The sequence below is a fragment of the Ahaetulla prasina genome, chromosome 1 (assembly GCF_028640845.1).
Source record: "Ahaetulla prasina isolate Xishuangbanna chromosome 1, ASM2864084v1, whole genome shotgun sequence".
In the NCBI taxonomy this organism is placed as follows: domain Eukaryota; kingdom Metazoa; phylum Chordata; class Lepidosauria; order Squamata; family Colubridae; genus Ahaetulla; species Ahaetulla prasina.
In genome coordinates, this window is record NC_080539.1 from 206324665 (window position 1) to 206348416 (window position 23752).

At 38.0% G+C, this 23752-nt stretch overlaps 1 protein-coding gene across 1 annotated transcript in view; it reads left to right on the forward strand.

Annotated features, from left to right (window-relative positions):
* Window positions 1–23752, forward strand: part of COL5A2 (collagen type V alpha 2 chain) — a 201578-nt gene that overhangs the window by 102005 nt on the left and 75821 nt on the right. The window contains exons 2-7 of the mRNA XM_058188949.1: window positions 1630–1860; window positions 9723–9736; window positions 10913–10945; window positions 12306–12338; window positions 13295–13348; window positions 19636–19743. Of these exons, the coding sequence (XP_058044932.1) occupies window positions 1630–1860; window positions 9723–9736; window positions 10913–10945; window positions 12306–12338; window positions 13295–13348; window positions 19636–19743 (473 nt within the window). The remainder of the gene's footprint in view (window positions 1–1629; window positions 1861–9722; window positions 9737–10912; window positions 10946–12305; window positions 12339–13294; window positions 13349–19635; window positions 19744–23752) is intronic.

Sequence of the window (23752 nt, forward strand, 5' to 3'; positions counted from 1 at the left end):
TATCCTCGGAGGCAGCTCATTCCAGAGGGCAGGAGCCCCCACAGAGAAGGCTCTCCCCCTGGGGGTCACCAGTCTACATTGTTTGACCGACAGCACCCCGAGGAGACCCTGTCTATGGGAGCGCACGGGTCGATGGGAGGCTATTGGTAGCAGCAGGCGGTGTCGTAGATAACCTGGTCCTATGCCATGGAGCGCTTTAAAGGTGACCAACACCTTGAATTGCATCCGGAAGACCACCGGAAGCCAGTACAGCTCACGCAGGACAGCTGTTACATGGGAGCCTCGGGTTGTTCCCACTATTACCCACACAGCTGCATTCTGAACCAGTTGGAGCCTCCGGGTGCTCTTCAAGGGGAGCCCCATGTAGAGAGTGTGACAGTAGTCCAGGCGGGACGTGACGAGAGCGTCATGGAGGGCAAGTCTATCAAAAACTATTGTTCTTGTGAGTCACTTACTTTAAATTTGGGGCAGCAACATCCCTCTTAATACAGTATCAGCTCCAGCGGTGAAAGAGGGTTCTGGGTCTCCTTCCTGCTTGTGAGCATCTCAAGGCCAATTGAGTTGGCCAATGTGAGCAATAAAATGCAGGAGTATGAGAGGCTTTGGCCAGAATGAGAAAGGCTATTTTTGTGTTTTTATGTCCTAATGCATTAAACCAAACGGACTCAATCAAAAATATGTATTAAAGGGGTTGTTTGAACCCTGTCCCTGAGCTCTAGCACAATAATTCAGCCTTTGTTCCAATGCTGTTGAATTATGGTGCCATGGGGCATGGAAAATGTTCATTGCACTCAGTGGTGGGTTTCAAATTTTTTTACTACCGGTTCTGTGGGCATGGTTTGGTGGGCGTGGCAGGGGAAGGATACTGTAAAATCTCCATTCCCTCCCGATCAGCTGGGACTCCGGAGGCAGAGAATAGATGGGGGCAGTGCCAGTCAGAATTTTTACTACCAGTTCTCTGAACTGCTCAAAATTTCTGCTACCGGTTCTCCAGAACTGGTGAGAACCTGCTGAAACCCATCTGTGATTGCACTGCTATATTTGCTTGACTATCACCAGCATATTTAAACAAACAAAGCTGATTCTTGCTGGAATAGTTGAATTTGTAGCTAAGGTTTCTGTGTTCTCCATTCTCCCCTTCTGAAAGTTAAGAATATAATAGAATATAGTCCTTTTGATTCAGTTAAGTGGAATATTCTCAGTTTCTGTATTCTTAAGGGATTTCACCATGTTAGAAAATGTGTTTTTGCCCAAATGTTAGTGCAATTCTGCATAGATGACCAGAGTCTCATGTTGTTTTGGGAAGACTTGCTTAGCACGTCTCATTTAAAGTATGAAATGGATAAATGTGTAGCTCTCAAGGCTCTCAGGCTGATTTGGTCCTGCTGTCTATGCTGGCAATAGTGTCATAACCACATTGGTATGCGTCTCTCCTGGTTCTAGATTGCAATTCTGCCCAGTGAAATTCTTTGGATAGCTATGCTCATGACACCTTCAATAAGTCTTCTGAGTCAGGAATATTTCCCTGTTCTTGTGTTGGAATATTTTCCTGTTCTTGTGTTTTTTCTTCTACTTCACAGCAGAAATCCGATGCTACTAATGTTGTTCTCTGTCCTTTCTCTTTTCTAGACTTAGAAGAAGAAGAAGAAATCGCCTGCACTCAGAATAACCAGGTGTACCTGAATAGGGACATCTGGAAACCTACAGAATGCAAGATTTGTGTGTGTGACAATGGAGCCATTCTGTGTGATGATATTCAGTGTCTTGAAATACTAGAATGTGAAAACCCACGAGTTCCCCCTGGAGAGTGTTGTCCTACGTGCCCAAACACAGCCCGAACTGGATTTGAAGGTTCTATCGGTAAAGTTTTTTTAAAAAAAATAACTTTCAATAAATCAGTTTGTTTCTTTAAATCCATACATTCAGTGAACATTTGATAGTAATGTCTAAGTAAAGCATGGCACAAGAGAAGGTCACATGTGCACTACAGCATACTGTGATCACTGATTGTGAAAAAAAACCCTCAAGAAACTACAAAACCAAAGAGTAATATATCAAAACATGCAAAACATTGTGAAACATTTATTGTAAATTTAGAAAGTGATCTTATTCTATTTTTTATTTATTTAAAGCATTTTCTCCCTCTGCACACATTTTTTGTTTAAAAATGTGTGGGTTTATCTTTCTAGTGTGCAAATGTTACATGTATAAAGTTGTTAATTCATTTTGGTTTGGTTATCTTTAACACATGCAAGTTTAATTTGTATACCTTTTCTCCTAAAATACACATTTTTTTTTCACATTTCCTACTCCTGATGAACATTTTATGTATACCTCCTCCAAATACACACAGACTTCTTTTAAAGCCAAAGACTTGATTGTGAGAAGAGCACAGCTTAGAAGACAGGAATACCAAAATCAGATTAGTTTGGTTCGAAATATGGATTGAATGAAACTTTCCAATGTTCAATAATTTTTGTACATTTTTCAATTGAAAACTGTTCCAGAACATGCAAGTTACTTAAAATGCCCAGCAATGACTAAGTTTTCACTGTCACCAAAGTTCGAGAGCAATAGATAAGCATATAGAAGTAGACTGAATTCTTCAGGCATATCTATGGGACAATATAGGCAGGACAAGAAGCAATGGATGGAAACTAATCAAGGACAGAAGCAACCTAGAACTAAGGAGAAATTTCCTGACAGTGAGAATAATTAATCAGTGGAACAGCTTGCCTTCAGAAGTTGTGGGTACTTCCCACAATTTGTAGGGAGGTTTTTAAGAAGAAACTGGGCACCCATTTGCCTGAAATGGTATGGTGCAGGGGTGTCAAACTCAAGGCCCAGGGTCTGGATCCAGGCCACGGAGTGCTTAGATATGGCCTGTGGGGGCGCTCTGGAAATAGTGAAGAACCGGCCTGCAGTGCCTCTGCATGCGGCCCTCCTGAGCTCTGTCTTTGCTGGCAGAGGGTTGCAGGAGGCCATCACAGCTGATAATGGAGCTCACAAGGGCCGTGGGCAGCACTCCCAAGCTCCGTTTTTGCTGGCAAAGGGTTGCAGGATGCAGTCACAGCCAAAAATGGAACTCGGGCCCCCACAGGCAGCCCCAACACGAGTGATGTTGAGCTGGCCACACTCACCCTGGTTATGCCCACCTGGTCCCCCAAAGTCAAACATAAGCCTGATGCGACCCTCAATGAAATTGAGTTTGACACCCATGGTATAGTGTTTCCTGTCTGAGCAGGGGCTAGGACTAGAAGACCTCAAAGGTCCCTTCCAGCTCTGTTATTCTGTTAAAATGTGTTATGTATGAAAATGGTGTTGGTGATTGTAGAAAAAGCAACAGTTCACTGACAATCCCTCGTATTGTGCCTATTTCATCTCCATTCCCAGGTCCTTGAAGGGATGTTGACAATTTCAGGAACACAGAATGGATTGATAAATTCAATAGAATGCTTTTTAAAATAGATATAGAAGGACTCAATTATTTTTTCTTTAAAAATACCTTTCATTAAGATTGTACAAACTAAACAAAATATCAGAATAAAAAAGAATCATGCACTACAAAAAAACTATAAAGAAAAAATTAAACAAATTGAAACCAAAATATAGGTGAAAATATTTTGCTAACATTTAAAGACCTTAACAGAACTTAACAAATTTTAATACTAAACATTTAGTATGTAAAACATATAAATGTCATTAGTTTACAAAACTACTTTTACATATTACTAAAATTATAAAATTATATCCCAAAAACTATACCAAAGAGGAATGTATTGCTTCATTCATTGATTAGTTAAAATGCTGCCTTTTCTAAGATTGACAAGTTACACATTTCTCAAAGCCAATTTTTATTGTTTTGAATAATATCACTTTTCCACTGTCTCAATATATATTTTTTTCCATCCACCATGCCCAGAATAACCAGAATTGTTCATAGACAGTAAGATTCCAGAGTTTTGGAATATGATTCTACATCACATTAACATCTTTAACATTTAGAGATTTCCCCATGAATCTACTTACAAACGTGGAAATATTATTCCAGATGATTCCCATTAGTTCAGAAGATCAAATCGGATGGGTCAATGAACTTTTACATTTCCAGGGAAAATATAGTAGGGAAAATCTAATACTCATCCTTTTGAATATGGTAATTTTTTGAGGGGTGCAGGGGTGAGGTGGGGAATTTCAGTCAACTTAAAATACAGTTTTGATGAATCAATTTTAGTATCAAATTTGACATTGGGTGGGTGTTAATATTTTTAAAAGTTTGCTGCCATTGATGGAGCATTTTCAGAGATTCTAATTCTTCAGACTAAGTTTCATATATTCCTGTAATACCAACTTTAAAAATGTTCTTAAGATATATAGTGAGTCAGGCCTTTAAATCTATGAATTCATATTCTTCTACCATGCACATAGAGATCAAGATCAATGAATGGGTCTGCTGAGACATTCCTAAACAAAATATCCAATGAATGCATGACTAATCCATGCTGATCTTATTTGAAATTAATTGGAAGCAGAATTTTGTAGTTAGTTATAGTGCTAAAGAGCTGGGAGGAGCTGCAACATGCATTATGTTTCAAGTTGTAAATATAAAATTGTCAGGACATCTAAATAAACTAAATAAAAAGAATTTCAGTAATTTTGAAATAGTAGAGCTTCTACTTAATATTCTGCCTGTTTGGACTCATGTTTCCAGTTAATCTTAACCGTGAGATCTGAAAGCTTTGAGACCTGAATGCTGCCATCTGAGACTTAAAACAGTTGAAAATAACAATTTGGTTACACAGGTGTCCAACATTTGGACTTGGCCACATCGAGTGAAGTGGAATTGTCTTGGGCCACATATAAAGTGTATAATATAATTAATGTATATAAATAAAAGAGAAGCTTTGTAGCCTAGTGGTAAAGAGTCTCATGTCCCACTTGGAAAATTGAGAGCTCAATCCTAGGTAGTGGCAGATGTTTCTTTCCTAGGGCGCAAAGAAAAAATATCTGCTGTGAACTCTACATGGTGTCAGGAAGGGTATCTGGCCAGAAAATGCTCAGCCTTATCCAGTCACCCTGACTCTACCCTGAATTAAGGGATTACGGTATTGCAGAAAGGAAGTTATTAATGTATATCAATAACAAAACTTTCTCAAATGTGTTATAAATCTTGTGGGGCCTCATTACTAGCTGTCCAGGGTCACAAGCAGGTTGGATACATCTGTTCTAGACTATGACCTTAATGTTGTGTGAATCACATTTGCCAGTGTTATAGCATCAAATTGCTACTTGGGCATAAAATATATTCTTTGGATAGTTGGAACTGTTTTCAGGTAGCGTCAGGCTAGTCCCCCCCCCCCCTTTGGAATAGTAATAGTCCATTTTGTTGTCCCTTTTAAAAGCCCATTCAGATACAATTGCCAAATTATGACATTATTGTGTTTCCTCTGATTTTCTTTCATAGCAAAAGCAGCATTATCTTGCTACAAAAATAGACACTCCCTTCAAGTAATAAAATAGAACCTGATGATTAAGAAACCAGACAAAAACAGTTAAGAGATTTTTCAGTCAGGGATCCCACATTTATGGTCAACGCAAAACAAAAATGTAGTCCAGAAGTTCATGGGATGAAACTTTTAATTGGAATTAGGAATATATTTATATTCCTAATATATTTATGATTCCTGTTAAATTCTGCTCTGTAGAAGAATTTGGATCATAGAGAAAGCACTGCTTGACAATAACCAGCTTATTATACAGACGTGTTGCTTTGGCAGCTCGAATGGGCCATAGCATGGAACCTGCCAGGAGACAAGCCAGAGTTTCTGGCTCAGATATTAGAGTAAATAAACAAGAGATGGAGTAGCAATGACTTGTTAGCTAAAAGATCCTGGTGAAGAAGCCACCCTAGATGATCTATTGATAATCAATAGTTTAAGAGACAAAAAGGAAGGAATTAAGCAACTTAGTTGTAACTGCTATCTGCAGGTTGGTCAGTACAATGAGAGAGAGAGAGGAGAGAGAGAGAGAGAGAGAGAGAGAGAGAGAGAGACCTGCATTCTACCTCAGCCCAATCTATCTCACAGGGTTGTGATGGAAAAAGGAGGAAGATTGGGTATATTTTCTGCCTTGAGTTACTTATAAAGTCATAAATGTGGCATAAAAAATATAGGTAGGTAGGTAGGTAAGTAGGTAGGTAGGTAGGTAGGTAGGTAGGTAGGTAGATAGATAGATAGATAGATAGATAGATAGATAGATAGATAGATAGATAGATAAAGCTGAACTGGAGGACTACAATGATCCAATTCCCTTCTTTGAGAAAATGCTGTTTACAGAGACTCTGGGACAAGCCTTTTCTGAGATGGCCTTTTAGGGAATGGCTTTTTTTTCATTATCCAATCTCCCCACTCCATACTGGCACCCAGATAAAGACTCATCTCTTCAGGACACATTTAGGCATATGTTTAGCCTACCGTCACAGCTGGCAGTATCATTTTGCACAGAACGATGATGGTAATTTATACATGGCATGTTTTTAACCTATGTTCTGGCATTTTGTTAGCTGTTCAGAACCAATGGGAATTTAATGGCATAAAAGCATTAGTATTTTTTTAAAAAAAATATTAACCTATTTAAATATTTCCACGATTAAGAAGGAAATGCAATATTATTACACACTGAGTACTTTCTTCCAAAATTCATACCATGTAGTTCCCTGAAAAAGGAAAACAAAATCTCTTTAAATGACAGCAGGAATGATTCATTATTTGTCTGGCCAGAGGAACAGAAACTGGAATGGCCCCTAATTGGAAAAAAAAGAACCTATAGTTGGAGGAACTTCGTGACATTCTTTCAAACTGGAAAGCCAGCAAAGTACGCATGCAAATCCACAGTCCTTTCCTATCCATATTTGCTTTGAAGTAAATTCCATCCAGGCCGGAAGGGCTTATGTCTAGATACAATGAAATACACTATTGTGCATTATACTTTCTGAAAATGATTTGTCAGTGATGATATTGATTATGAATAAAGAGTGCTGTGCAGATTACTCTGCACCGGTTAAGCAGTAAAACCAGGTATGGTTGCTTTAATAAACAGATGGTATGTGTCTTGAGAGTGTTTTGGTGTTTTTAAGGTCAAAGGCTGAATATTTATTCAGTAATACAAATAGGGAGAAATATGTTTGGAAGCTGCAGACTCCATAAGAGCTCTTAAATATATTAATTCATGTCAGCTGTTGCTAACCTGATGTCCTACAGATGTGGTGAGATTATAGCCCTTGCAATCCTGGGACTTGGAATCTCAAAAATGTCTAAGAGAGGATACATATGTTCTCCCACACATATGTCTGTCTGCCTGTCTGTCTGCTTGCCTGCCTGCCTGTGTGTGCAGGTTTGATTTTAGCCTTCTCCCTAAAAGACAAGGTATGTGCTCAAAGAAAAACAGGAGATAATTAGAAATATTTTACCTAATGGTTCATGCTACCTAAAAGATTTTCTACTATGCGAAATAAAGACATAAATATAAATATATTGGTGCTAAATGTCGTCTTAAAAGTCCAGCGCATAGTAAATAGATACAGTACACTCAGTTTATTTTCTTTCCCACCTTACATTTTTCTATCCCATTTCAGCACATGTGCATGAATGCATTTTTAATGAGTCTGCATTAAAATGTATGTGCTTTTCATGCACATGTTACAGTATTGATTTTTCTGCCTGTGTTTTTCTTTAATACATTGCTGTTTGACATGATTTTCCCCAAGTGTGCAGATTTCAGCAGACTTTCCCCTTATATACGCATTTCTGCATGCATTTTTTTAAACTTGCATTTTGAACATTTTAAAAAAAATCACGTAAATATCAGTATTTAAATAAGTTTAAGCAATTAATGTATGGATTTAGTTAGTTTGCATTAAAATATCTGAACCAAGTGAACCTCTGTGCCATCCGAAGTATGATCTAGTTAGTTAAATTTATTCCCATTGACGTTGTTCAGTCGGGATAGGCAACAAATGGTTTTCTAGATATTGATGGACTGCGGCTCAACTTTTTACAGTTTCTTTTCCTTTGTTTCATTGTCTTCGTTTCATTCAGTGTTATGACTTTGATGCCAAATCTCTTCCCAAAATTACTGCCACCTAAGAATGTCTGTTTTTTTCCATTCATGTCAGGGCCTTGCAGTCAGCCAATCACAGATAGCCAGAGGAGGTTAGCATCGCTCTTCTAGAGGATTAATTAATACTGGTAAAAAGTTTATCTTGGGAACATAAAATAAGCCAAATGTTTTATATTCCATATTTGTGTATTTGCACAAATATGGAATATAAAATTAACATTAATATATGCAATTAACACTGAAACAATCTGTATATGCCCAATGACGGTGTAATAGATCTGGAGGCATGGAAGCTAACCAGTGACTCTATTATGAGGAGCCCAATGGCTATCTGGCTACTCTAAGTATTCTGTGACGTTAGCCACTCTCCTATTCCAAGGTTTTGGGATAAGGATGGGATTCAGGAGAGCGAGGATGTTTCTTCTCAGGAGTCTCAGTTGAGAGTCTTCAGAGAAGCAAGAAGGACTGGACCAGCATATGATTCAGAGTTTGCCTAAAGGGCCTCTGCCCAGAGAATTAGTAAAGTGAAGTAGACAGTGAATGGACAGAGTAACTACACCATGGTCTTGTTTCTTTTCAGTGGTTAGTTCTCTAGTGACATCTTTTTTCTCATTCACTGTCCCCCCCATTCTCTCTCTATTTGTCCAGAGTAATGTTTTCTGTTCAAATCTCAGCAGTCTATGCTTCTGAAATTGGTCTGTTGCCTTTTTAAAAATTAAAATCCTTTATTCTTTGTTTGTTCAACACACACACGCACACACACACACATACACACACCAAATTTAATAGCACAAACACATTGTGTTTTGTCCTTCCACTGTGGACTTCCAAAATGGCTTAAACTTGGTAAGATAGGTTAAAAGGGGGGCAAATTGAGATAATTATTTAAAATATTATTCCTGGATGAGGTGGATTTGCTACAGTGCCAGGGGTGGGCTTAACATTTTTTAGCAAGGGGTTCTCTGCCCAATTTCTGGGTGGACGTGGCCATAGTGGGCACGGCCTTGTAGGCCTCCCGCACCACAGTGTTGGGGTTTTTTTTTTGCCTTCCCTGGGCTCCAGAGGCTTTCCTTGAGCCTCTGGGAGGGCAAAAATAGCCTCTCCAAGCTCTGGAGGCTGGACCCATTTCTGGCCTTCTCAAGCTTCCGGTAGGCTCATTTTTCGCCCTCCCCGAGCCTCCACATGCGCCCTGCACTTACCTGCATCCAAAATGGGCCACGTATTTGGGGGTTCTCTAAATTGCACAGAATCTTAACTAGAGGTTCTCCCAAACCCCTGTGAACCCCCAGCAGCCCACCCCTGTGCAGTGTCCTCAACAGGCTGCTGGTGTATGTGTTTTGGGGGCGGGGGGGGGAAGCAGGTCATGGCGACATAACCACTGGCTTAAATAGTCATATATGGTGAACAATCTCACCAGCCAGTCCAAAACTCAATAGATAGGTTCCAGGGAGACGATAGGTAGGATGGTCTTGACAAAGTAAAGACACTAGCTTTCAAATGTTAAATATGCTTGGCTCATAAGATATGGCTCTACAGACATGATCACCTATGCTTGGAAATTATTAATGTTAATTAATTATTTCATTTTGCTTCCTTTTTTCTAGGTAGAGGACTAAAGGTAAGCTTAATTATTGTTATTTAGTTCTCCATATATATATATATATTTTCAAACTGGAAGTAGTAGAAGAGCAATGATATTTCAAGAACTTCAAGGTTCCAGAAATAGTCTTCCTCTTATAAACTGATTAACATTAGAAAGACAAGGTTGTTAACTATGGTTTCTAAAGTTTCCAGACTCTCTGACTTGAAATAAATAACAGGGAATGCTTAGATATCGGAAGAAAGTAAGGAAAAAACAATGAAATAACAGATTTGGATTTTGGTGGAATACTATTGCAGCTTGAGGCATATGGGATAAAGAATACATAAGTGATTCTTTAGCATATTATAAGCTGATCTGAGTGGGAAGAAACATGACATATCTTTCTGCTACCCTGGAAAATGAAAAGTCAATTCAATGTATTTATTTATTGAAGAAATACCAGTAAGTAAGTACGTACGTAAGTAAGTAAGTAATAAATAAATAAATAGAAAAAGAAAAAGAGTGATTATAGAAGGAAGGAAGGAAGGAAGGAAGGAAGGAAGGAAGGAAGGAAGGAAGGAAGGAAGGAAGGAAGAAAGGAAGGAAGGAAGGAAGGAAAACTGATTTTTAAATTGCCTAAGAAAAAGTCTGGTGCTTAAATGGTATAAAAGCAAGTACCAGGTAACAGGTTTTCCAATGGCTTTTCAGCTAAGATGAAACAATATCTGAGAAGGCCTGTTCTACCCAGTCATCCATCAGTGCCTGGAAAACGGCTATTGATGAAAACTTATTCAGGTATTTAGGCCCTTAGTCATGGCAGTATTAACTATATCAATAAATATTCTTGTGAACAGGGAAAAAAAGACATGTTCTTAGGGTGTGTACTTTCCTCTCTAAGCTGATTGTTGGATTCTGTTTTAAGGTGGGGAAGACAGAAAGCAGAACACCGGAATACGTTTATCTCATTTCACAAGCCAGCTCTGTTTGCCCTGAAATCTTGGATCCTTAAATTAGGAAATTACATCTCACGGCTAAGTGGGCCTAGCGTGTGCCTTTAATCCTGAGAATTTTTGTAGCAATCAGGGAAGACTTTCCACAATCACGTCCACTTATGCTTCATTGTGAAATGTGAAAAAGTGGAAAAATTATTTCTCAGTGTTTTTTTTTAAATACTATTTTCCTCAGATAAATTTTGTCTTTTTTACCTTATAGGGTCAAAAAGGAGAACCTGGAGTAGTACCAGTGGTAAGTTAGTGTGTGTGTGTGTGTGTGTGTGTGTGTGTGTCTGTGTCCGGGTGTGTGTTATATTATTCTTTACTGACAAGCATTTTATAGAATGTAATCTTAAAAAACTGTTTATTCATTTGGGAAGCAGTTAGGATATATATTTTTTATTGTATAATTCTGGGTACTTTAGGGGAAAAATATCTGTGCTCTCTATAGATATTAGAATACAGTAGAATATATATATTTTTTAATCTGCCAACTTTGAGGAACAGATTCCACTCATGGTTATTATTACTATACGCCAGGGGTGTCCAACTCAAGACTCATAGGCCGAATCTGGCCCTTGGGGTGTTTAGTTCTGGCCCACGGGGCCTCCCTGAAAACAGTGAAGGACCTCTACCAGTGAAAAGGTAGCTTAAGAATTTGTTTCTGGTAAACGTTTTGCTGCAAAAAAACAGAACAAAACAAAACAAAGATTACTGTATATCCTACAGTGGATCATGATGATGTACTCCCACATATTTAACTATTTGATTCGTCTCTCTTGTGGGCCCCTTTCCCAAATAGAGCAGGAGTTTCAAATATACCTCCAGTTTTTGCACCCTGTTTTAAAAAAATAAACAGTCTTTTTTCCTCTTCTCTTCTCTTCTCTTCTCTTCTCTTCTCTTCTCTTCTCTTCTCTTCTCTTCTCTTCTCTTCCCTTCCCTTCCCTTCCCTTCTCCCCACCCCTCCCCTCCCCTCTCTTCCCATGGCTTTGTGTGGCGTGAGATAGGATTACTAATCCATAACATTTGACCTTCCTTATTTTTATTACAATTGCTTAGTCACCTCTCTAATGATCAAAGGAAAGAAACAAATGACCTTGGCTTTTTATTTGGTGCCAACCTCTTCCATTCTGGTGGTTTCCAGAAGTGTGAAAGAATTCTTTCCGGTTCCCAGAATTCCAAGTGATTTGGCCATTGGGAGTTTTAGGATTATAGGAGTTGAAGTATAGCACATCTATGGCACTATATTGGGAAATTGGTGTAGGTGTAGGACTTAAAAAAAAAAACACACGAAAAGCCAGCAAGCACATAAACAGCAGGAACATTGAAAAGGAAGCCTATGTTGAAAGCATTTGAAGACATGAAATTGACAGTGATGCACAACTGTGTTTATCTTCATTATCTGCATATTTTTGAGTAAAGAGTTTATGAAACAGAACAATAGACCCTAAATAAATAGACAAATGAATAAAGTCTAGCAATTGTCCGTATCAGAGGTTTTACCTCTTTCTCTTTTCTTTCCTTAATAGAAGTTAGTAATGAGAAAAAGATGATATACTTGCCACAGTCATTACTATATCCTATTAACACTTATGTTTATTTTCTTTTAATAGGTTACAGGTATACGAGGACGGCCGGGACAATCTGTAAGTATTATTCTTTGTAGACGAGTGAATAGTTTCTTAATATTTTTAGGAAATAGTGATCACTTTTAATGATCAATTAACTTTTTTTAGTACTATGGGAAAGGAAGCATTGTGGAGGGATGGGGAATCCCTGCAGGATTATTGTCATTACTTAATGCTGAATCTGTGGCTTTGGGAGAAACTGTACATTAAAAAATCCAGCTATGTGAAGACAGATATGGATTTCTTTATCAATGACTTTGCCAAGTGGCAAATTCTAGAGTACCTTATTGCCTTGCATAGTATGGGCTGCCTTGTTGGGATCCTTCCAATCATTTTTATGGACTGAGATTAAGATTCTGAAGTTCTTTTTTTCACTCCATATAACAGGGAAAGATTAGCTAATTTGTTTGGCATTATCAATTTCCTTGTTAGTTCCTTAATAACTCCCAGAGGCTCAGTAGTTCTTATCACACAATTTAAAACTACTGTGACAATGTACAGGTAATCATCCACTTACAAATACATTTGAAATGTGAATTTGCTCGCTAAGCAATGCAGTCATTAAATGAGTTATCACATAACCAGATCTGATGTTATGTCCATTTTTTACTACAGTTATTAAGGGAATTATCTGGTCATTAAGTGAATCACATAATCATTAAGCAGATCTGGGTCTCCCATTGATTTGCTTGTTGGAAGTCAGCTGGGAAGGTTGCAGATCACTATCACTCGATTGCAAGATGTTGCAATTACTGTAAATCAAGCTGGTTGCCAACTGCCCTATTTGCGATCATGTGACAACAAGAGTGGTGCAACAGTCATAACTTTGGGCATGAGTTGTGAGTCACTTTTTCCCAAGGCCATCGGACTTTATCAAGTACGCAACAAAATGTATGCATTTATTGTTTAATTTCAAATGTGTGATATTGTCACCATTTTATTAATGTCTGTAACTATTTTGATAATTGATTTAGGGACCGCCAGGCTCACAAGGACCAAGAGGAGCTCGAGGACCCAAAGGAAGACCGGTGAGTTGGAAAACATTCTTCCAAGAACAATTTAATAGCACTTAGCAATAGCACATATATTTATAAACCGCTTCACAGTGCTTTTGCAACCCTCTCTAAGCGGTTTACAGAGTCAGCCTATATTGCCTTCAACAATCTGGGTCCTCATTTTACTGATCTCGGAAGGATGGAAGACTGAGTCAACTTTGAGCTGGTGAGAATCGAACTGTCAAACTGCAGGCAGTTGGCAGTCAGGAGAAATAGCCTGCAATACTGCATTCTAACCACTGCACCACCATGGCTCTCTATTGATAGGAATAGATTGCTATTCCTTCCCCAGATGCCCAAAATGAAATGTTTTGGGGTCAGAGCTACCTAGGTTTGGCTTCTGATTGAGAGACAAGATGATTAAAGTTCAGTTGCGTTCTACAATGCTTGGCTCCTAAATATAAATGTGTGTTAGCTTCAGGAAAACATCATAAAAACTCATAGCAATAGCACTTAGATATATACCTCCCCATAGTGCTTTATAGCCCTCTCCAAGTGGTTTACAATGTCAGCATATTGTTCCCAACAATCTGGGTCCTCATTTTACTGACCTTGGAAGGATGGAAGGCTGAGTCAACCTTGACTTGAGCTGGTCAGGATTGAACTCCTGGCAGTGGGCAGAATTATAGTAAATGCACTGTAATAATTGTAAATGCACTGCTCTTAGCAGACTCTAACAGATGTACCTGGGAATCTTTCAGCTTCTAGCTCCCTCCAAATCTCTCTTGCACTCTGTGATTCATTTTTATCTCCCAGACTTTGCATTCTTTCACATACAATGAGTCATATACTAAACAGTTCTGAACTTCTGACATTCCATGGATGACTAAAAAAAAAATTCAACCTCTGATAATTAGTCCCCAGAAAAATACATCTACCATTTATCCTTTAGTATTTCTTTTTTTAAAAGATGAAGTATCCTCCCCCCTGGTTAGAACGTATAATACCATATATAGCAATTTAGGCTGCTCTGGATTTTAAAAAAGGATTCCAAACTTAAAATTTCCAATCACCAATTCAAACTAAAGTATATAAACATTCCAGTTACCAATTCAATGATAAAGGGAGAACAATAGTGATTAAGCATAACAGTAAATGTGAGGTATAAACCATAGCAATTCAATGCTAAGAACCAACAAATAAGTATAAAAACAAATACAGACACATTTTGTTTGAGCATGGAAAGGCCTACGATGCTAACGATAGTGAAATATTTCTTTGAAAGCTCTGAAGTTAGGATCACCAAAAGGAAAAAAAAAACCCTCTTGTATCTTTCTGATTAATGGAATCGAGATAAGAGCCACAAGTGAAAGGCACTCCTTCAGTTTTTAGCTTCCAAACTACTTAGCATTTTAAGAGTAAATACCAGAGGTGGTATTCAGCAGGTTCTGACCAGTTCTGGAGAATCAGTAGTGGAAATTTTGAGTAGTTCAGAGAATCGGTAAATACGACCTCTGACTGGCCCCGCCTCCATCTATTTTCTGCCTCCCAAGTCCCATCTGACTGGGAGGAAATGGAGATTTTACAGTATCCTTCCCCTACCATGCCCACCAAGCCACGCCTGTAGAGCCAGTTGTAAAAAATTTTGAATCCGACTACAGGTCAATACCAATATCATGCAAGCAGACAGAAGAATATAAGTACCTTTTATTACTTTATAAAGTCATTTTCTAATTATACAAATAAGTGTAAAACCTACCACCTGAGTGTCCCAGAGGTGCTTTTTCAAGACGCAACTGGACTTTCTGTTTTTTCTTTGAAGACGTTTCGCTTCTTATCCAAGAAGCTTCTTCAGCTGAAGATGAGAAGCTTATTGGATGAGAAGCAAAACATCTTCAAAGAAAAACCTGGAAGTCCAGTTGCATCTTGAAAAAGCACTTTTGGAACAACCATGACCTAGATGACTGAGAATTTCCATAGATTACTATGGTCATTCACATGCAGATTGTTCTATAGAAGTCTTGTCATGTACAGTTGCTCATGTGAAGGCTTACACACACAATCCTGCAGTGTCACATCTATAGTGAGGGCACTATATATTCTCCATGTAGGTAAGTCACCCTGTAAATAAAAAGACCAGATCTTTACTGATGTCACAACATGGCTTATGGGGGGACGATCTGGTTATCAACGCTTGCATGTTAAACTAAAAATCTATAGAACAGAAGGGGTATAACATGGCTCCATCTAATTAGAGTAGTCAGATTAATGTCACAGTATCTTCAGTGCCACCTCCAAGGACAATCCCAGATGGGATCCAACCAGTGGTGGTATTCAGCCGGTTCTATCCGGTTCGGGCGAACTGGTAGTGGCAGCTGCGAGAGGCTCCACCCACCCGCCCGGATGTCATCATGTCCCATTTTTGATGCTCTGTGTATGCGCATAAGGTCTTGCGCACTGCAGAGGTATCACACTCACATTTGTGAACCAGTAGCCCTGGATACCACCCCTGGATCCAACCCTTGTGTTGTAATATGAAACATAGAATTTAAGAGAAGTCTTCAGTGAACCTATGATTAGGAAGAAATTTGTAATACTTGGAAAAAGGGAGAGGATAAGTAAAAAACTTTAACTAGGAAAGAAGAGAAAATGTTAACCAATGTAGCTTTTCAGGCAAGTCATACCTATTCAAATTCACATTTCTGTAGAAGCCCTATCCTACCGGATATCAGCCTAACTACATCTTTTTCATTAGGATGAAAACAGAAGGCTGCCAGAGAATCTGGGATAGGGACTACTGAAGCTTCCTGAAGCTTCCTGCTGAAAAGATGCAGGAAATATGACAATGGACAACAGTTGTATCACTGGCAGTCATTTATAGCATTGTACTGGTGTAGAAGGTAGCAGGCTGCTTGTTCTGATACTCAATTGACATTTGCTAGATTTTTAGCAGGAGTAGGCAATTTAATCTAACCAATTTTGGCCAATGATACATAATATCTGAAAGGTACCAGGTTGCTAACTTTTGAACTCTATTATTGAGCTGCATTAAGAGCTTTACATTTAAGGAGCTAATAGATTTAAGAAATAGATCCATTTTTGTTGCAAAATAATATAGTAATAATTTTCACTTACCTCTAAAAGATCAATGAGAATTAAACATGTGTCTGTGTATTGAATTAATTTATATGAATGAATAATCCAGTGACAATTTTACCATTGCTGAAATATTTCTCAAATACCTTTAAGTATTGAGTAAGTAGTAGTGCAAGAGTATGTGTGTTGAAGTGCCATCTAGTGGCCTTCTTCAGCAAACACTTGTTTATAAATTGCCTTGAATTGTGGAAGTAATTGACGTAAGAGGCAGAGTATGGCTTACCTTTAGAAAACTGATTTTCTAACTCTTCATATGTTTCTCAAACAACTGAGCCATTGATTTTTTTTTTTTTTGCAGAAAAATGTCAGTTTTCACTTCAGTTGTATTGATGATCTTAGAATTTTGATTAAATATTTTTTTGGGTAGCTATTTCTATTTTTACTCATTTACTCTTTTATTGTGGTGTACGATTGTGGCTCAGGGGCTAGGATGTTGAGCTTGTCGATCGAAAGGTCGGCAGCTCAGCGGTTCGAATCCCTAGTGCTGCTGTGTAACGGGGTGAGCTCCCGTTACTTGTCCCAGCTTCTGCCAACCTAGCAGTTTCAAAAGCACATAAAATTGCAAGTAGAAAAAATAGGGACCACCTTTGGTGGGAAGGTAACAGCGTTCCGTGCACCTTTGGCATTGAGTCATGCCGGCCACATGACCTTGGAGACATCTTCAGACAGCGCTGGCTCTTCGGCTTTGAAACGGAGATGAGCACCGCCCCCTAGAGTCAGCAACAACTAGCACGTATGTGCGAGGGGAACCTTTACCTTTACTTTTTACGCAATTTTACGCACTTAGTTAGCATAATGTCCACCAATAAACTGCAATGTAACACCAATATTTAAAGAAGTAACCTATAGACCTTTAACCTGAAACCATAGATGTATCTAAAATGTAAATGTATAGAATGGAATGGTCCCATTTCCAAATTCCATACTTCAGAGATTTGACGTTTTGATATGAGAAGATAAAAATTCTTACATATTTTAAATTAATAATCACAATACTGAAGGTTTAAATACTCTTGACATTACTTGCAAAGCAGGTATTAGAGACAATATATGCATACCAGTTAAGTAGGTTACAAATGAATGGTCTTTATAATTACATGCAGATTTTTTAAAAATCAGAAATAAGTGAAAATCTGATCTCTTAAAACCAGGTTTTACTTGGGCAGAATAATCCAAACTGTCCCACTCAACCCTATCAGAATAAAAACATGGGAGAGATAATGCATGGGCTGGTGGGTGGAGGGTCACATTTATTCCGTATGCTTCATTAAAAGGTAAAGATAAAGGTTCCCCTCGCACATACGTGCTAGTTGTTGCCGACTCTAGGGGGCGGTGCTCATCTCCGTTTCAAAGCCGAAGAGCCAGCGCTGTCCGAAGACGTCTCCGTAGTCATGTGGCTGGCATGACTCAACGCCAAAGGCGCACAGAACGCTGTTACCTTCCCACCAAAGGTGGTCCCTATTTTTTCTACTTGCATTTTTACGTGCTTTCGAAACTGCTAGGTTGGCAGAAGCTGGGACAAGTAATGGGAGCTCATCCCGTTACACGGCAGCACTAGGGATTCGAACCGCTGACCACCTTTCGATCGACAAGCTCAACGTCCTAGCCCCTGAGCCCCTTTATTATTTATTTATTTCTCTATTATTTATTTATCATTAGGCCTATTCCAAAGTTCTAAAGTGGTGGGTGCAACATGGACAATTTCAGGAATGGGTATTATGACTTTTAAACTTCTGAATCTTAAAACTCCTGGTTTCCCTGAGAGAAACCCAGTGGTGGGATTCAGCAACACTGAACCAGTTATTAACTTTCTGAGGAGTTTTGGTGAACTGGTTGTTGGAAGAAATCATTAGGACAGAGAACCAGTTGTTAAATTATTTGAATCCCACCACTGGAGAAACCCAAATATTTTCCCTCACACTAGCTTAGTTAAAAGCCTAGTAAAGCTGCTGTATCCCACCATGACTAGCTTGAGGCCAGGTTTTTCATGATAGCTCACTTTTCCTGATTTCCCACCAAAATCCCTGAATCTGAAACTTTTACGAAATAATTTGATAAAAGGCAGGTTAATCATTTCCCCCTCACATTATTTGCATGAGTATTAAAATAAGTTCTTAAGTAGCACTTAGTATTTCTTTCCTTGACCTCCTTTATTCAACTATCAACTTTATTCATTCACTTTCAAAGCAGTAGAGCAGTGCATAAATGGAGGAGGCTGCAGAATATATTAGGTTACCAAGATACTTCAGGTTTTATTCCAGATTTATGAAATATTTGCATTAATTATTTTGTGATTTTTCCAGCTGTCTTCTAAACAGCCTTTTCTACTTTTAATATACATTCTTGCTCCATACTCTCTGCCAATATAAATCTGGAATGGTATCCATAGACTTTGAGATATTTCTCTGAATTTATGCCTGCATAAATGGAAATAAAAGCTGCTTGTATGCATGCCTGTTGGTATTTAAACCTTGTGGAGATGCAAAATATGCACTTTTGCCTTTGTTAAGTAAATATCTGAAATCCACAAAATTAATTTCCTGGTATAAATATTCATTTACTGCAATTTCAACATACGGTATATCCATTCCAAGATTTTTTTTTCTCTGTGAAGGTCAAGGATTTGCATTGGACAAAACACATCTAATAAAAAATGTCAATCCCCAGATTTATAATTCTTCCAGGAGAAAATGTGAGAATGAAGTTAGCGAAATCATTCATTCGGGGTCTTGTTATTTTAAAATGTATTACTTTGCAGTAAGCATGGTTCCGATTCCATTCAAACGAATTATATTTTTTTCATGAGCTCTGTTAATTCACGGATGTCAAACTCACGGCATCATGTTGCCGTCACGTGATGTATTGCAATGTTTCCCCCCTTCACGGAGCTGGCGTGGGTGTGGCCTGTACGTGACGCATCTCACCTGCGGGCCACCAGTTTGACACCCCTGTATTAGTTTATAATGTGAGATTTCATTTAGGTCCTGTGTAAAGACCATTGGTAATTTAATGCAGTGAAGAGTCCATTGGAACACTGTAATTGTGGAAATAAGTTTGTGGATACATCTGTTGTTGGGCCTAATGATTGAAATGATTTATACACTGTCTCCTTGAGGGATATGTGTGCTTTCTTTAAATGTGCTTTATATCCAATCTCTTTTTAGGGTGCCCGTGGCCCTCCAGGAATGGATGGGGAACCTGGTGTACCTGGACAACCTGGTGACCCTGGACCACCTGGACAACCATCCACAGGACCAGATGGCATAGGCAGAGTGAGTGACAGTAGTAACTAACCCCATTTCCTACATGTGCATCTTGTGGTAAGGATAAAGTGAATAGTACACAAACTGGTTTGCAAACTCATCAGATTAAAATGTAATTGGTTAGTTTGTCACAATGTACAAAAGGCTTCAAATCTGAAATGTTCCTGTTCAAAATGGATGGTTGGATCTTACTGATAGTGGTTGCAGATAATCCTTGATTAATGACCATCACTGAGCCCGCAATTGCTGTCAGTTTTAAGTCATGACAGTCATTAAGGGGTTACCAGGTGACTGTGGCTGATTTTGCAATCTTTTTTTTGCAGTGATTATTAAGCATGGCGGTTATAAAGTGAATACTGCAATTGTTAAGCAAATGCTGTAGTCACTAAGCAAACACCACAGTTTTTAAACAAATACTGTGATCATTAAGCAAACCCATTGTTCATTATATGCTATTTTTTTTGCCAGAAACTAGAAGTAAATACAGATTTCTGGCAAAAGTAACACGAATGGCGGTAATATGATTGGGATGCTGAAAAATAACCATCAATGTGGGCCAGTTCCTGAGTGCCCAAAATGCAGTCATGTGACAACCGTAGGGTGGATGACATAACTTCGAATCCAGGTCAAAAGTCCCTTTTTTGTGGTCTGTCATAACTGAACGGTTGCTAAGCAGCCGGTCATAAGTTGAGGATTGCTTGAATTTGAAATAACCTTTTCTTGAACTCAAAACAACTGTGGACAGGGCATGTCAACCTGAAAATGTTTTCAATTTGGAGCATTTTCACATACTCTACTAATGGGAGACTGAGCGTATCATGTCCTTTGCTGAACTGCCAGACTTTAGGGATAACATTTCATGAACTGTACTCCAGTTTTTGTGACATATTTAACAAAATTAGACCTGATATAAGTAATAAAATCATGTTGTGTATGTATCATTTTCCACCTTCTGTCACAATAAAAATCACAGTGTGAACTCAACTTTTGGATTGGTTGAAGGGCATATCAAAATCTTTTGGAAGCCGCACTTACTATGCATTGCTGTAGACATGTGATAAAATAGTGATGATTTCCTATGGACTGCCATCGGATTACTATTAATTATTCTGCACCTTTATGATTCTTGACAGGGTTATCTCATTCTCACAATCCATGCACATCAATAGAAATGTATATTTTCTCTTTTCTCTGAGTGAGATTTTAGAGGAAAGTGGAGGTTCCCAAAATTTTTGCTGCAAATATCACTGGGGATTTTTATAACCATTTCTACCTCTGTGCTCCCACTGCAACTGATTACAGTCTTCCTGTATAGTTTTGGGCAATTTGAACCTTAATGAGCCCATAGATCTTAGATACAAAAAAGAATAGCAGACAGATTCCTGCCCTCTCCAGTGCTACAGAAGGAAAAAATCTTAGGGGCTGCAGGGTTGTTTCCTTGTGACTGTAAAATTGATAACTGTTATTCATAATGCTTAGAAGGAATTACGTCTTTCAGTGATACCCAACTTACCTGTGACATTTCCAGAGTTAGATCAACAAAAAAAGAAGCGTAAAATATTAGGAGTCATGCAAGACAAAGACTATTTTGTTTGCATGAGCAGTTTCAAATATGTACTTTTTTTTAATTGAAAAAGTTTTTACAAAAACAAACTTCCCCCCCTTTCCCCCTCCCCCCACCCCTCCCCCTTCCTTCAAACCCCCTCCCCCCCGACTTCCCTGAACAAACACAAGGTATAGTTAAAAATAAAACAAACATATGCTAAAAATTTTCCCTTCTAAGTCAATTATACTCCTGTATTTCTCATCAGATCCTAACCTCCCCCAATGCACTCAAAAATAATACATCCTAATCATTCAAAGGCAGTCTGATATCTCTTCATCTGATATCTGTTTTGAATATAGTCATTCCATTTTTTCCATCTTTCTTGCGTATTGTCTTTCAAAAAGGCTGAGATTTTTGCCATCTCAGCCAAATTGACAACTTTCAATATCCATTCTTCTATTGTAGGTAATTATTTTTTCTTCCAGTACTGTCCTATCAGTAATCTTGCCGCTGTTATTAGATTTAAAATCAGTTTAGTCTCAATTACTGTACAGTCCGTGATAATTCCCAGTAAAAAAAAATTGCGGCAGGAACTTTATCTTCTTTTTCAAAACATTTTGTAAAATCCACCAAATTCTTATCCTCTAATTTTTTAAGATCCTCTAATCTTATTCCTCTAATTTTTCTTTCTGTTGTCTGGTCATATTTTTTATTATCACTTTTGTTTTATGCTGATTTACCTTAAACCCTGAAATCTTTCCATATCGATCAATTATTTCCAACAGAGAAACACTTGAATTTATAGGATTTGTTAAAGTAATCACCAAGTCATCTGCAAAAGCTCTGAGTTTATATTCATATTGTCTAACTTTAATTCCCTCTGTCTCCTTTGAATCTCGTATTTTATCCAATAGTGGCTCCAGAGTTAAAATAAATAATAATGGTGATAAAGGACATCCCTGTCTTGTTCCGTTCACAATCTTAAAAGCTTCTGTTAAATTACCATTAATTATTATCTGGGCTGTTTGCTCTCCATAAATCGCTCTAATTATTCTTACAAAACCATCTCCAAATTGCATTTTATCTATTAATTTAAATAAAAAATCCCAATGCAATTGATCAAAAGCTTTCTTTGCATCCAAAAAGATAAATACTGCTGGATTTCAAATATGTACTTATATTGATATTTAACTTGGGCTTTTCTGATTTGTAGAAAATTTGGTTATTTTGGATTTAATTATAAACCATTCCTTATTTTTATCACTATTTGAAAGATAACACAATCATTCTTATGGGGCAGGTAATTTGTTTCAGACCTTGGATAATTTCTCAAACTGCTGACCCTCAAACCTGTATGAGAAGATAATACGTTTTGTTTTATTAAATTTGGCATATCTTTGGAAGTAAGGGATGTGGTGGCTCAGTGGCTAAGATATTGAGCTTGTCTATCAAAAAGGTCGGCAGTTCAGCGGTTTGAATCCCTGGTGCCGCATAACAGGGTGAGCTCCTGTTACTTGTCCCAGCTTCTGCCAACCTAGCAGTTCGAAAGCACGTAAAAAATGCAAGTAGAAAAATAGGGACCACCTTTGGTGGAAAGGTAACAGCGTTCTGTGCGCCTTTGGTGTTTAGTCATGCTGGCCACATGACCACAGAGACGTCTTCGGACAGTGCTAGCTCTTAGGCTTTGAAACAGAGATGAGCACCGCCCCCTAGAGTTGGGAACGACTAGCACATATGTGAGAGGGGAACCTTTACCTTTTTACCTTGGAAACAAAAGTATTCTGTACTATGGAAAATTCAGAGCTGAATTCAAATGATTACTGAACTTTGGAAATCAATCCTTAAGAAAAAACATAAAGCAAATATATATTCAACTGTAACAAAATTTGTGTTTGTCTCCAAGGACTCTTGAAATGGGTTGATAAAAATAATTTAATAGCTAGAATGACATGTCATAGCCAACAATCTGAATGAGGTTCCAAACCACAGAGAAATGTAACAAACGTTTTTTGGTACATTTTAGGTTTAAAGCTGTTCTTAAATAGCAAAAACACAATACAATGAAACATTTTGGCTAATGTGCCCTTGGCTCTTCATAATTGTTACTCTGCCCTGAAGCTAAAATATCTCTATAGAAGTGTGGTCCTTGACTGGCAAATATTTATCAATTTGCGATATAATACTCAAACGTTATACTAAACATAGTTACACAGCTGAACTTGATTGAAATAATGAGGAGATAAAAGTGATAGATATGAACAAGAATTTCCCTATTCAGTCATGACATTGGGACACTTCTCTTTTTTCTTCCATAATTTAAAGCTACTTTTTTTAAAGAATAAAATTTTAACAGCATGTAGTGTTTATTTATTTGTAAATACATTAATAAGCCTCAAAGAAGGTGAAACGTATTTTTCCTCATGTTTATAAAGATGAGGCCCACAAATGAACGTGACTACACAATTCAATCAC